Genomic DNA, 13,244 nt, shown 5'->3' on the forward strand with positions numbered 1-13,244 from the left:
TGTGTTTTATCATATAAATTAATAAAAAAATATATAATTATTGTATAGAAACAGGCTTAAGGTTCATTAGAAACTAATTATTAATCTCCCGATTTTCCTATGTTTCATTTGTGTTTTAAGGGAAACATTGCTTATTACTGTAGAATTCCTCATAACATAGTGTCAAAAGTGTTGGCAATGCCATACTTTGCAGGGTCTCCACTGAGAAACTGGCATGCAAAGGAGCAGTTAGGGAAGCAAAGACGAGCTCGGCTTACCTTAGATCTTCCGTGTTCCTTTTTCTACTATAGGTAGAAAACCCTAGATTTTCGCCTTTAACAATACATGCGGTTGGTAGTGATTGGGTAGTTTGGTCTCAATGCTTTGACAGATTTGTTTGCATAGTTGCAATAACCTTCTGAGATTTTGTCATTAAGAAAAAGGAAATAGCAAGTTAAATATTTTCTGACAGCTTGTAACTTTAGCATGAGAAAAGGAAAACATTCCTTCCGAGAGGGTTCCTCCTTTTGAACATAAAGGTTTAGACAAAGCATCTCCAAAATTGATTGCAGAAATACTCAAATGCAGCAATGACGGAATGTATTAAGCTAACTATAGTTACCGTAAATAATCTGATTGGAAATAAACAATAAACTTCACCATACTCCTCTCTGCCTACTTGCAAAAAAAAAAAAAAAAAAAGAAAAAAGAAAAAAAAAAGAAAAAAAAAGGTTTTGTGCAATCTATTTTCAATTACACATGGCACAAGGGCACAAATAACAAAAGAAAAAGAAAACACGTAATAGAGTTACTCAGGAGGTGGCTACAGCAAAACTGAAGTGCAAATACTCGTCACATCCACAGGTATAAAGTCAGGTTAACTGAAACAGGCTTCAGCAAGGCTGTGGAGACATTAGCCTCTAGCAGAGGGGAAAGGGCACGTAACTTCTAAAGAGGGTTCAGGCATTTCTGCCCTGAACACTTCATCATGGCCAAATTCATTTAAATATATATTCATACTAATATATATATATATATATATATATATACTTAGAGTGTGTATAGACACACACATATATACACATACAAGGACTATCATAACACCATATTCACACGAACGATGAGTTTGGCTTATGATGCACTGACAGTAAATTACCGACAACACATTAGTTGGTTCCAAACAATAGTTAACATTCCGTTTATTTACATACACGCGTAGTATGACATTTTCTGTTAAGAACAAAAAGATTAGATCACTGTACGTACAGATGACAGACAGAAAGAGGAGCCCTCCTTAAACACACTTGAAAGTGTACTTTTTTTCATTTACAACCCCATGTATCGAGTTGTGTATGTAAGTGAAGGTAAGACAAACTTGTGCTTGAAAATTTCAAGAGGAAAGCACACTTTATATAAATAAATGCCTGGAATTTATATATTTACAATACATACAGCATATAAATTATTTTATAATTAATCCAAAACAAGGTACTATGGTACACTGACAGCCAGTTGTGCTGAATCTTGGACTTATTTTTCATGAGTAACATCAAGACTCATCATGGGAGGTCTCTGGTTGACCAAACAGCCTAGAATGGCTTGGAGCGTATCATGGCTCAGTTCTGAAGCAAAGCTTTTTGAGTGTTACACTAAACTGAAGACTGTGCTGTTAACAACCTACTATGTGCAAATGAAAGAGGCATGTTTTGTGTTCTTGATATGTCATAAAACACCCATCAACCGAGAAAAATAATGTTTCTGGAGAATCTCTGGAAACATTTCAATGTCAGTAAATAGCCATTTATAGATAGCTTCAATTTTTAAGCATGCAAATCACTACTAATACTACTGCTTGTGTAAAGAGAAACTCAGAAACATGGACTGTATGGACATGAACCCAGCCCAGTAAACGCAAATCAGGCTCCTGGGCTTTGGCCACATTCTTTCTTCCTCCATAAAGAGCTCAACACGCCAGCTATGCAATGCTGGCTTTTCAGAGAAAATACAGAGACTGCTAGTATTGCTGAAGATACCATGCTCACTTCCCAACATTATGTAAAACTCTCCTTGTGCTGGAGTGGATCAGGTGTTACAGGTTCCCCACGCTGTTTAGCAGCATCCAGAGGCTTACAGAATCAAGTCTTTAAAAAGAAATGGCGAAGCCACATCTCTGGAAAGCGGCTTCTTGCCCATACTTGTGCTGCTGTTGTCTCTTTTCAGAGAGCATCTTCACCCTCTGCAATGTCAATGATTGTGCGAAGCAAGTCTTCAAAAGTTGGCCGTCCCTCTGGTTTCTAAAAATAAAAGCATGCGCAGCTGTGATCAGAAACCAACAAAGTTGTGTTGATTTTGATAAATTATTGGTTTTGATATCATTCTGTGGCAATGAATTTACCGTTTCATTAGATGTGACATGCAAAAATATCTCCTTGTGCGGATTTTGGATGTGTCACTTAATCTCAGTAAGCGTCACCTCTTTTTTTTTTTTTTTTTTTTTTTACACTTTGAAAAAGCATGAATAGGTGTTGCTGGACTACACTCTTCATATAATTCATTATTTTGCATAGTGCTACACTTTTTCATTTTTCTTCCCCATCCCCACCTCCCCCAATTAATTGCTCCAATCTTTCTTTACACAAGTTGTTCATGCTCCTAAAAATTTTGAGTGTCATTCTCTGAAGCCTCTCTTACTTCAGTGTTATTTTTTGGACTCTGAAATGATACTGCATCATAGACCTATGCAACGGCATCCTTCATCTACTCTGTTTTCCATACAGTTCCTCATGTGTCATAACATCCTGTTTGCTTTGTTTAATTATGACAATACACTGAGGTAGTCTCTTCGTTGACCTTGCTGACGCAGTTAATTTAGCAACTTCTGAACGTCTGGGTAACTTGCACTTTTTCTCCATTTATCAGCCTCTTTAGATTTGTATCACCTGCTGAATTTTGAAGCCTCAGTATTCACTTCCCTCTACAAATCATTAATAAATTTATTAAATGAGGACTGAGGTACCTATAGTTAATCATATTTTATGACAAAGATTGACAGTATCTTGCCATTACTTGTGTCCTGTTTGTGATTTGCAAAGATTCTTTCTCTCCCACGTGATGACTGCTTAGATGTTATTGTTAATAACCCCTGATGAAATCAATACATTTTTAATCAATTCATTGATGTTCGTATGAATCGTATACATACATATTAATATTCAAAGAGCATTAACAAATAACTTATCATTATCTTCCAAGTAATTTATTATTCCATTTTAATGACCATTTCAAGCAGGTTACCAAGTACAAACAAAATTTAATGATCTGTAGTTTCCTGGCTCCCGTGAATAGCTTTTTTGAACTGCAGACATATTTGTCATTCCGTGGCCCTCCAGGGTACTGTTGGTTTTAGTATACTTTTTGCTGCATAAGCCAACTGGTTTGTAAGTTTTAGATCTCCACCAGCTGGTTTGATGACTAATTGCTCTCTGTTCCAGCACCTTCTCCTCCAAGACAAGCGTCAGACAGTATCTCATCTTTATTCCTGGAAAAGAGCAGTTTTTCCCCAGCACCCCCTGTGGTAAAGGCTAACTAGAAATAAATCACATAGCTCTTTCCATTCTTGGTTTCCTCAATTGCTCTCTCAAAATTAGAGGCATCTCATTAAATGCACCTATCCTTAGAGACTTTCTGCTTTAATACTACAAAAACTGTTTTATACTGATTTAGTTGATAAAGTATTAAATTTGGGTTTGCTGCCCCTTTGACCTCTGTGAAAATTGTACAGTCAGTATCTTTCTGGGTTAGGAGGATTAATGGTACAGTCCATTCTTATCTTTCTTTATAAACCCTGGGATTTGTATTATGATTCAACTGCAAGTTAATCTATATTTCCTATATAATTTATAATCAGGTAATGAAGTATTCCTTTAAAAAGATTTTTGTTCATTCTGGCATGTTTCTGTAGTGATTAATAAACTGAGGCAATATAAAATCAGATTCTCCACCTCTGGGCCATTCTGACTGATTTTTTTTTTTTTTTGCTAGGAGTATTTGTATGCAGATATGATCATTACCAGCACAGATTTAGCAATTATTTCATTTTGTTACTAAATGTCTTTATACTTAATCTGACAGTCCGTTTATTTCACAGACATTTCCTCGGTGGCTTTTCTTATCACAGCTCTAGTTCAGTTGCAAACCAGAGGGAGATCTTTGTCTTAGCCATAAACACATGAATAGCTGAGAGCACTGGATACAGTTAGAATGCTGCAATAGGGATTAACTACTGTTGCTAGATTGACCTTTTTTTCAAGTCAAAGACAAAAAAATAAAAAGTGTATACCTCCTGCCAGCACATCATCATCATTTCATACACCTGCTTACAGGCTAGTTTGGGCCGATACAAACGGTGTCCTTGGCTAACCATCGTTACCACTTCATAGTTGGAGCTTTTTTCAAAGGGCATTTTTCCTTCCGTAAATACTTCCCACATTAAAACACCTAAAAAAAAAACCAAAAAAAAAAAACCAAACCAACATTAAGAAAATAAGCAAATAACTTCTTAAAAATATATGTTTATTTTGAAACCTGCGCTTGGGATTTCTGATAGGTAGTTTGAGATCCATATTCTATAAAGTGTTCACATGTGTCATCGCTGAAAACATCTCATTCTAGTACCATGGGTTTTAATAAATAACAGTTCTAAAGATCTCTGTGGGACTTTAAAGCATAAAACCATGCAAATTGTTTCTCTGACCTTCCTCTCAGATGTCTGAATCCTCCCCAATAACTGGAGCTTAACTGCTCTTGATAAAATGTAAAGATAGTGCTTTCTCTCAATGATGAACGTCTTACCGAACGACCAGACATCTGACTTGCTGCTGAATCGGCTATAATTAAAAACTTCTGGGGGGCACCATTTCACAGGAAATTTAGCCCCTGAGGAGCTTGTGTATTGATCATCAAGGACATACCTTAAAAAAAAAAAAGAAAAAGATTATATCCTTCAGTCAGACTCCAAACCTGCAAATTATAATTCAGATTTGGATTTGAATATTAGAAGCTTATACTGCCACCTAATGGCCACGATTGTTAGCATCACACGATAAAAATGGCTTCTCTGGTGCAGTACTAAGGTTTCAGTCAAGACACAGTTATTTTTCTTATGACTTCAGAGTCTCCTCTTGTGATTATTAGCGATACAACACAGGTCTAGGCCACCTGCAAGTTAAATGTCTGTATTACAAGAGAAAATGATGCAAAAGCATACATTTCTTGCTCTGTTTCTCACTGGCCAGTCTGAATTCAGATGTCAGAGGACATGCAAACTCAGTAGCACAGAAAGGTAGCAAAAGCCAAGAAGAGCATGGTCAAACCACGGTGTTTTAACACTTTCCTTGTAGGTGCTACTTCCCACCCCCTACCTCACCCACACATCACCCATGGGTGCTAACAAGGGCAGGAAATTGAAGGACATGGACCTGTTGAGAGGGTCCAGAGGAGGGCCACAAAAATGATCAAAGGGATGGAACACCTCCCTTATAAGGAAAGGCTGAAAGAGCTGGGGTTGTTCAGCCTGGGGAAGAGGAGGCTGCGGGGAGACCTTATTGCAGCCTTTCAGTACTTAAAGGGGGCTTATAAGAAGGATGGGGGCAGACTTTTTACCAGGGCCAGTAGCAATAGGACAAGGGATAATGGTTTTAAACTAAAAGAGGGAATATTCAGATTAGATATAAGGAACAGTTTTTTTACAATGAGAGTAGTGAAACACTGGAAGGGGTTGCCCAGAGAGGTGGTGGATGCCCCATCCTTGGAAACATTCAAGGCCAGACTGGATGGGGCTCTGAGCAACCTGATCTAGTTGTAGATGTCCCTGCCCATTGCAGGGGGGGTGGACTAGATGACCTTTGAAGGTCCCTTCCATCCCAAAGCATTCTGTGATTCTATGATTCTACGAAATTAACCCCTCTCTGGGTCACAGCACCTCCCAGCACTTTGGCTAGCAAGATGCAACTCTGAACCACCTACCCCAAGAGGATGCCAAACTCACTGAACAGCCTATTTCTATCATGTATTTACCAAAATACAGATTAACGACTATTATCTCTGCAGTCTGAGACACAAGGTCTAATATGCCTCCTGCATCACTACAAGATAATTAGTAAGATTTTCACAGATGTTACAGAAAGTTGCTAATAGAAGACCAGTCAGACCACAGAGTCAGTTCAAAGCCAGGCCTCTCATGGTAAGCGCTAGACACACTTAATTCTCTAGAGAATAAACTGCCTAATTTTGATTTTCCAGAATTAAAACGAGTAAGGAAATCAACACATGACCACAGAACAAACAAGCTCTAAAGGCACTGGAAAAAAATGACCCAAAGGATGTTCCCTAGAGAGGTCAAAAAAGATCATTTTTGCCTGTAATGTTGCTGGGCATGTTGCCTTATGGCTAAGTACAAGGGTTAGGTGAATTTTCCCAAATCCGCACAAATGTGTTTGCACACTCAGCCATACCTTGTCATTCCAAAATCTGATACTTTGACCACTCCTGAGTCACTCACCAAGCAGTTCCTGGCAGCCTGCAAAGAGAATGGTTAGATTTGGATGAAAAACTTGCAGTCCCTTGCAGACAAATTACAACGGTCAAAAGAGGACTTTGTCCTCATTGCTTAGCAAGTTCACTGATTTACCAAGTTCAGTGGTGTATTCTCATTATAAAAGGTACACGTGCATTTGCTCTTGATAGTACTGTTTTGAGAACTAAACCATTTTGTAAAAATCACCAGAAAAAATTACCATCTCAAGGGATTCATAAGTGGTGAAAACGGCACCAATACAGAACAGAGATATGCTATTATATCAGTGCAAATAGGTATTAACGCTTTATAAAAATTTCAGAGAGATTTTAGTCCGTTTTCTTCAAAGAGAGAAACGTCTCATAATTTTCTGAACAGGGCAATTTTAGAGACTTGATTAGACCCTAAAGAGCCAACTTCAACTACTTATAATTTTCTGCAAAAACAAAAGCAGTTATTTACAAACAGGCTGTGTCAAAAAGGAATAGGTACGTTCAAAAATTAAAATTTCAAAGAGGAGTGTATTGCCTAACGGGATGTTACCAGGTCTCTGTGGATAAAGCTGTTTCTCTCCAGGTACTCCATTCCCTCGCATACATCTTGGCACATAGTGAGCAGGACGTCTTTACTCAAAACTCCCCGTTTCTGTCTCAGGTAATTGAGAAGGCAGCCATGCTCCATGAACTCTGTCACGATGTAAATAGGTCTCTGTTGTGTGCACACACCATACAGCTGAACTAATTTAGGATGTGTTAGCTTCCTGAAAAGATTGAGATCGAGTCATTACTACTTCCTCCACTCAGTGCTAGCTCTCCAACCCACAAAACGGCAAAAATACCACCTGCCCAAAGTGTTTTATTTATAATCAGTAACAGCATCAGAGGCCTAGAACTGGCAATAAAAGTGCCAAGCACACCACTCACATCATTACTTTAGCCTCTTCAATGAAATCCTCTTCATACATTGCACCTTCCCGAATTGCCTTGATGGCCACTTTATACTGCGCCCTCCATTTCCCAAGGCGCACGACGCCGAAGAGACCGCTCCCCAGTTCTCTCATGAACGTCAGTTCTGAGGGATTAATTTCCCATTTCTCTATAAAACAAAACAAATGAGACCCCGTGACTGCTGTACTAGGGAACGTACCAAACTGGTAGGTGATAGGGGGGAGGAAAGGGAAACGCTGGATTACTAGCACATCAGGGAATTTAGGGAGAAAACGTCTTAGAATTAACTTGAAAATGAAGCATTTCTATATCTCACAAAACAAACAAACTTTTAGCTAGACATAACCTTTAAGCAGCTCCTGACCAATACAGAAGGCAAAACTTAAACTTTCCTGACGCCAGTAATTACATGCTGGTATTATCAGACTTGATTTCAACAAGCTGCCATCATACAAAGTTGTGCCAGTGCGTTGCAGCTGCTCACATCACCTGACGTGCCATGCTTAAACCAGGTTATTCCAATTAAAAAAACAGTAACCCCTCCACAAAGATCAAAGGAGCAAAGGTTGAGTCAGAAGCCTGGAGATTTATGAATGAGCCAAAGGCACAGCTCTTTAATCAGGCAGAGCTCAAGGTGTCCACAAAAGCATGGAGGAAGATGCTGAATTCCCCTGGAGCACCGGCGACACGTTCTGCCTCTCCTCACTGCTGCCCTTGGCACCACACACCTACCACCAGCCGTCATACCTTTGCATGCCGATCCCCTGAGCAAGGGTCTCCAAGGTACAACTTGGACCCGCGTAAGTTAGTATAGCCACAGTACAAAACTAGAATCATAGAATGTCCTGAGTTGGAAGGGACCCACAAGGATCATCGAGTCCAACTCCTGTCCCTGCATAGGACAACCCCAAAAATTCACACCATATGTCTGAGGGCATTGTCCAAATGCTTCTTAAATATTGTCAGGCTTGGCACCGTGCCTGCCTCCCGGGGGAGCTTGTTCCAGTGCTTCACCACCCTCTGGGTGAAGAAACCTTCTCTTAATGTCCAACCTAAACCTCCCCTGGCATATCTTCTTGCCGTTCCCTCGGGTTCTATCACTGCTCACCAGAGAGAAGAGATCAATGCCTGCCCCTCCTCCTTCCCTTGCGAGGAAGCTGTGGACCACGATGAGGTCTCCCCTCAGTCTCCTCCTCTCCAGGCTGAACAGACCAAGTGACTTCAGCTGCTCCTCGTACGGCTTCCCCTCTAAACCCTTCACCATCTTTGTGGCTCTCCTCTGGACACTCTCTAGTAGCTTCATATCCTTTTTGTACTGTGGGGCCAAAAACTGCACACAGTGCTCAAGATGAAGCTGCACCAGTGCAGAGTAGAGCGGGACAATCACCTCCCTCGTCCGGCTGGCAATGCAGTGCTTGATGCGCCCCAGGACGTGGTTGGCCCTCCTGGCTGCCAGGGCACACTGTTGGCTCACGTTCAATTTGCTGTCGACCAGAACCCCCAGATCCCTCTCTGCAGGGCTGCTCTCCAGCCTCTCGCTCCCCAGCCTGTATGTACATCCAGGGTTGCCATGTCCCAGGTGCAAAATCCAGCACTTGCCTTTGTTAAACTTCATATGGTTGGTGATTGCCCAGCTCTCTAATTTGTCCAGATCTGTCTGCAGGGCCTCTCTGCCCTCGAGAGTGTCAATGGCTCCTCCCAATTTTGTGTCATCAGCAAACTTTGATAACAAACCTTCAAGTCCTGCATCCAAGTCATTTATGAAGACATTAAAGAGCACTGGCCCTAAGATGGATCCCTGCGGAACCCCGCTAGTGACTGGTTGCCAGCCCGATGTAACCCCATTTACTATAACCCTTGGAGCCCGACCCATCAGCCAATTGCTCACCCATTGCATTATGTGTTTATCCAGCTGTATGCTGGACATTTTGTCCAGGAGGATACTGTGAGAGACAGTATCAAAAGCTTTACTGAAGTCCAAAAAGATTACACCGACTGGCTTCCCTTGGTCAACTAGGTGGGTAACCTAGAAGGAAATTAAGTTTGTTAAGCAGGACTTTCCCCTTGTGAACCCATGCTGGCTGGGACCAATGACTGCGTTGTCTAGCTCTAGGTCTTTTCAAAATTTTGAGAAAATATTGTGGCAACTTACATATATAAAATCATTAGAAAAGCTACATGCAGATTAATATAACAAGCAATTACCATAGCTGAATCCTGCCGTTGTTGGTGCTGTCGTCTTCTTTGGGGTCACTGGGTAACGCAGCCTGGTAACAAGACCTGCGGTTCAAAGATAATTCAAGAGACAGCTTACTTCTGAAATAGTACCAGGCAGCAAATCAGCCAGCTGTTCACTGCAAACCGCACCACTGATTAACAATAAGCTTATCGTTACATACAGCTTTGACCATATTTTCTGCTATTGCATTGTTTTGACTACTCAAAGTGGCTACAAGAGGTACACAAGAGCACTCACTGCATCTGACTTGCTACTGCTTCTTTACTGGTGGAAGATGGATATAGATATATGCATACATATTTGTGCTTTACAGTTATGCTGGCACGAACAAAGGCTGAGGACCCTTTTCAGATGAGAAAGATTATATAAAATGTATACTCTCAACATTACTTCTGATAATTTTCTGGTTTACACATATAAATCCCAGCAGTTTCATGTGGAATTTTATATTTACAAAATAAATGCTGAATGCTAGCTGAATATTCTCCTAAAGTCTTGTGAGAACTCAATACACCATAAGGTAAAAGCAATGAAGCAATTAAAAAACACGTAGTAAAATCAGTTATAGTAAATGAAAAGCAAGGTTATGTTTTGGAGCGTATTTTCCAGAAAGCCATTTTCCAGAATATCATCAGGAAATGCTAGGTCATCTGAATTAGATATAAAGATCTGGAAAATATCAGTCATGATGGAAATTTATGCACAGACTGGACTTGAAAGAAATAGACATATTAGTATCTGAGCCTTGAACCTGATTCCTAAACTCTCCCCATCCCATCATACAGTGGGCAGACACCAGCGATCAGCCATCAGCTGTAGATCTGAAGTGTCTAACCTTTACAAAGACTCATCTTTAGGGATTTCCTAAACAACACATTACTGTTCTTCTCATCTCTTTGCTATACGGGAATATTAGATCATTTTAAATGGTGGTGACCCACAGGTAAAAAGCTAGCGCCTGGAGAGTACTCTGGGGAAGTACCATCCCTGTCCATCTGCTGTGGGTTACAGGCAGCTGATGGAGGCACGATGTGGAGCTAAGTGAATGATTTTTCCTGACTTGATACAGCTGTTCTTCTGTTACTCTGGGGACAGGAACATATTTATATATTATATATATATAGAGAGAGATATTTACATAAAACCTTTCAAATTATTACCTATATTGAAAAAATGTGAATATGCAGTGTCTTATGACTTCCCTGAAAAAGAAGGATCTATAAAAACGTAGAAACTTTCATTAAAACCCTAAAATGCCTCCCACTCCTTTTCAAATCAACCCTAAGTGACAGAAAAAATCCAATTTGTCTACCTGCTGCATTATGTTTATGATAGTCAATTATTTCTGGAATGGAGTTAAAGAGATGTTTTTCTGCGAGGTAATACTGCTTCGGTGACGTCACTGTTTCTTTTATATGGTAGTGTCTTATTCCTGATGAACCTTCTCTGGAAAAATAACAACAATGACAATAATAATAATAACAACATCAACAACTAGTAATAATACAATATCATTTTTTGTGACTTTTTTAAGAGGAGCACGTTAACTAGGAAAAGGAAACCAAAAGGGCCAGCATGGGTGCCCAATGTCACATGCTTCAGGAACAGCTTGAATATCAAAGATCCCGAGCGCTGGTGACTCGCCTTCATCTCAGTGTTCAGACCAAGTTGGAGAATAACCCATAAAAGGTTATTTTTCAGCCCAGCAAGCTCCCGCAAACACTCAGACTGGCAGGAAGGAAGAGACAAAACGGGGTGGGAAAGCAAGGCCTCCTTCTTTGAGTGGCAGTTCAGGTCTACTCTGGATTAAAGCAAACGTGACCTAACCATGGAGTCAAGAAGCTTATTTTAGTCACCCGACTTTTCTATCGCAGCACCCCTCGTTTCTCTTGTTGAGTTCTCTCCTGGACTTTCCTCCAGCCCATGGATTTGGAGACAGACGCATGGATTCGGACAAGATAAGGTGTGCAGAGCAGTCACAGAAACTCACCCTCCAAATTTTGTATAAAGGGAAACTGTATACAGGCCAGGCTGACTTGAATCTCTCACCACAAAACCACCTTCTTTATCCTGAAACACAAGCACATTGACAGTTTTGTACAAGTGGCTTTAAGCTGCATGTCCCTCTACTCCTTCTGTGATTTGCGCACGCCAAAATAAGCACTTGCTTTAATAAAAGAAGCTACTTTAAGCCAATTTCATGGTTAATACTGCAAGGCTGCTGTACTCACCTCATTTCTGAGGAGCTGCTCTGCCTTGCTTCTGTTCAGGTTTCTGCTGTACCACCTGCAACACAACATCAGTAACCAAAACTTCTCCAAAGTGCATGATTTCTGTAAGATGCTTAAAGCAAAGTATTACAAAGCTACAGATTCAATAATTTTACAATAACAAAGGTCAATGACTGAACTTCAGCTAATGTACAAAAACCAGCCTCTATTACATATAGTGCAGTTATCCCATAAAAATGCCCTGAAACAAATCCAGTGAGACCCCAATAAAGTTCAGGTAATGGAACTAATTTTTCAGGAAAAACACTTCTCAAACCCACACAGGCTGATGGCAGTAGTTGCTCTGAACAGCAGCCCGAGGGCAGGCTGACAGCCCCCGGGGAAGCAGCTGCCTGCACACCAGCTGAGCCACCTGTGGAGCTGGCTGCTAGACTGCTATTTCATTGAATCATAGCATGCTTTGGGATGGAAAGGACCTTCAAAGGCCATCTAGTCCAACGCCCCTGCAATTGGAAGGGACAGCTTCAACTAGATCAGGTTGCTCAGAGCCCCATCCAGCCTGGCCTTGAATGTTTCCAAGGATGGGGCATCCACCACCTCTCTGGGCAACCCGTTCCAGTGTTTCACCATTCAGTAACGTCACAGTTCTGATTGTCCAGGGAGAACCCACCTACCAAAGAGGAGGTCAAAAATGAATCAAATGTCATGGTTGCACACCCCTGAGCTCGGTGCTGCATGGGCAGGTTAAAGCAGCCACGGAAGCACTGACATTTCAACCAGCTGCAGCGAATAATATAAAAAGGGAAAACATGCGGCTTGCAAATGGCGTGGTGCAATCATTTTGAGCTATGCTGTCACGGTGGTAACTGAGTAGGGAAGTGGCACAGCAGCCTCTAATCAAGTTCTGATGTTCCGGAGATAGTGGTTTCTTGTAGTTAGCAAATGACCTGAAGTAATCCTCCCTGGACTGCACGGTGACTCAGAATAAGGGTCCCAAGGTAGTAAGGCACAAAAGTGGCTGGACCAGATAAGGCAGCCCAGTTCCTTCCTTCCCTTTCTGCCAGCCCTGCAGCCCAGCCCAGAGCAGCGCAGGGCTCTTAGCAAGGGCCTCTAAGATAAGAAAGCAACAAAGAACAAGTAATTCCCTCTAGCAAAGCTGAGGGCAAAATCCCAGAAGAAATTCTACCTTCTGTCAAAACACAACAGTAGGACCCATACATGGCTGAGAGTAGAGTTTTGGAGCTACTAATGTGGTTTTGTAAACTGGTTTTAAT

General features: G+C 41.0%; 1 protein-coding gene across 5 annotated transcripts in view; it reads right to left on the reverse strand.

The window, feature by feature from the left end:
• Positions 1-1,149: 1,149 nt before the first annotated feature.
• The window catches only part of TEC (tec protein tyrosine kinase), a 55,170-nt gene continuing 43,075 nt past the window's right edge, over positions 1,150-13,244 (reverse strand). For all 5 annotated transcript variants that reach the window (XM_087737096.1, XM_087737097.1, XM_087737099.1 and 2 more), the window contains 10 exons: positions 11,971-12,025; positions 11,730-11,809; positions 11,052-11,185; positions 9,706-9,780; positions 7,477-7,648; positions 7,097-7,313; positions 6,492-6,556; positions 4,831-4,949; positions 4,319-4,476; positions 1,150-2,273 (listed from right to left, as the gene is read on the reverse strand). In XM_087737096.1, coding sequence (XP_087593222.1) covers positions 2,196-2,273; positions 4,319-4,476; positions 4,831-4,949; positions 6,492-6,556; positions 7,097-7,313; positions 7,477-7,648; positions 9,706-9,780; positions 11,052-11,185; positions 11,730-11,809; positions 11,971-12,025 — 1,153 coding nt within the window. In that variant the 3' untranslated portion in view covers positions 1,150-2,195. The remainder of the gene's footprint in view (positions 2,274-4,318; positions 4,477-4,830; positions 4,950-6,491; positions 6,557-7,096; positions 7,314-7,476; positions 7,649-9,705; positions 9,781-11,051; positions 11,186-11,729; positions 11,810-11,970; positions 12,026-13,244) is intronic.

This window comes from Nipponia nippon, unplaced genomic scaffold (genome assembly GCF_047370975.1).
Source record: "Nipponia nippon isolate SJK-2023a ecotype South Korea unplaced genomic scaffold, ASM4737097v1 scaffold_6, whole genome shotgun sequence".
Lineage (NCBI taxonomy): Eukaryota > Metazoa > Chordata > Aves > Pelecaniformes > Threskiornithidae > Nipponia > Nipponia nippon.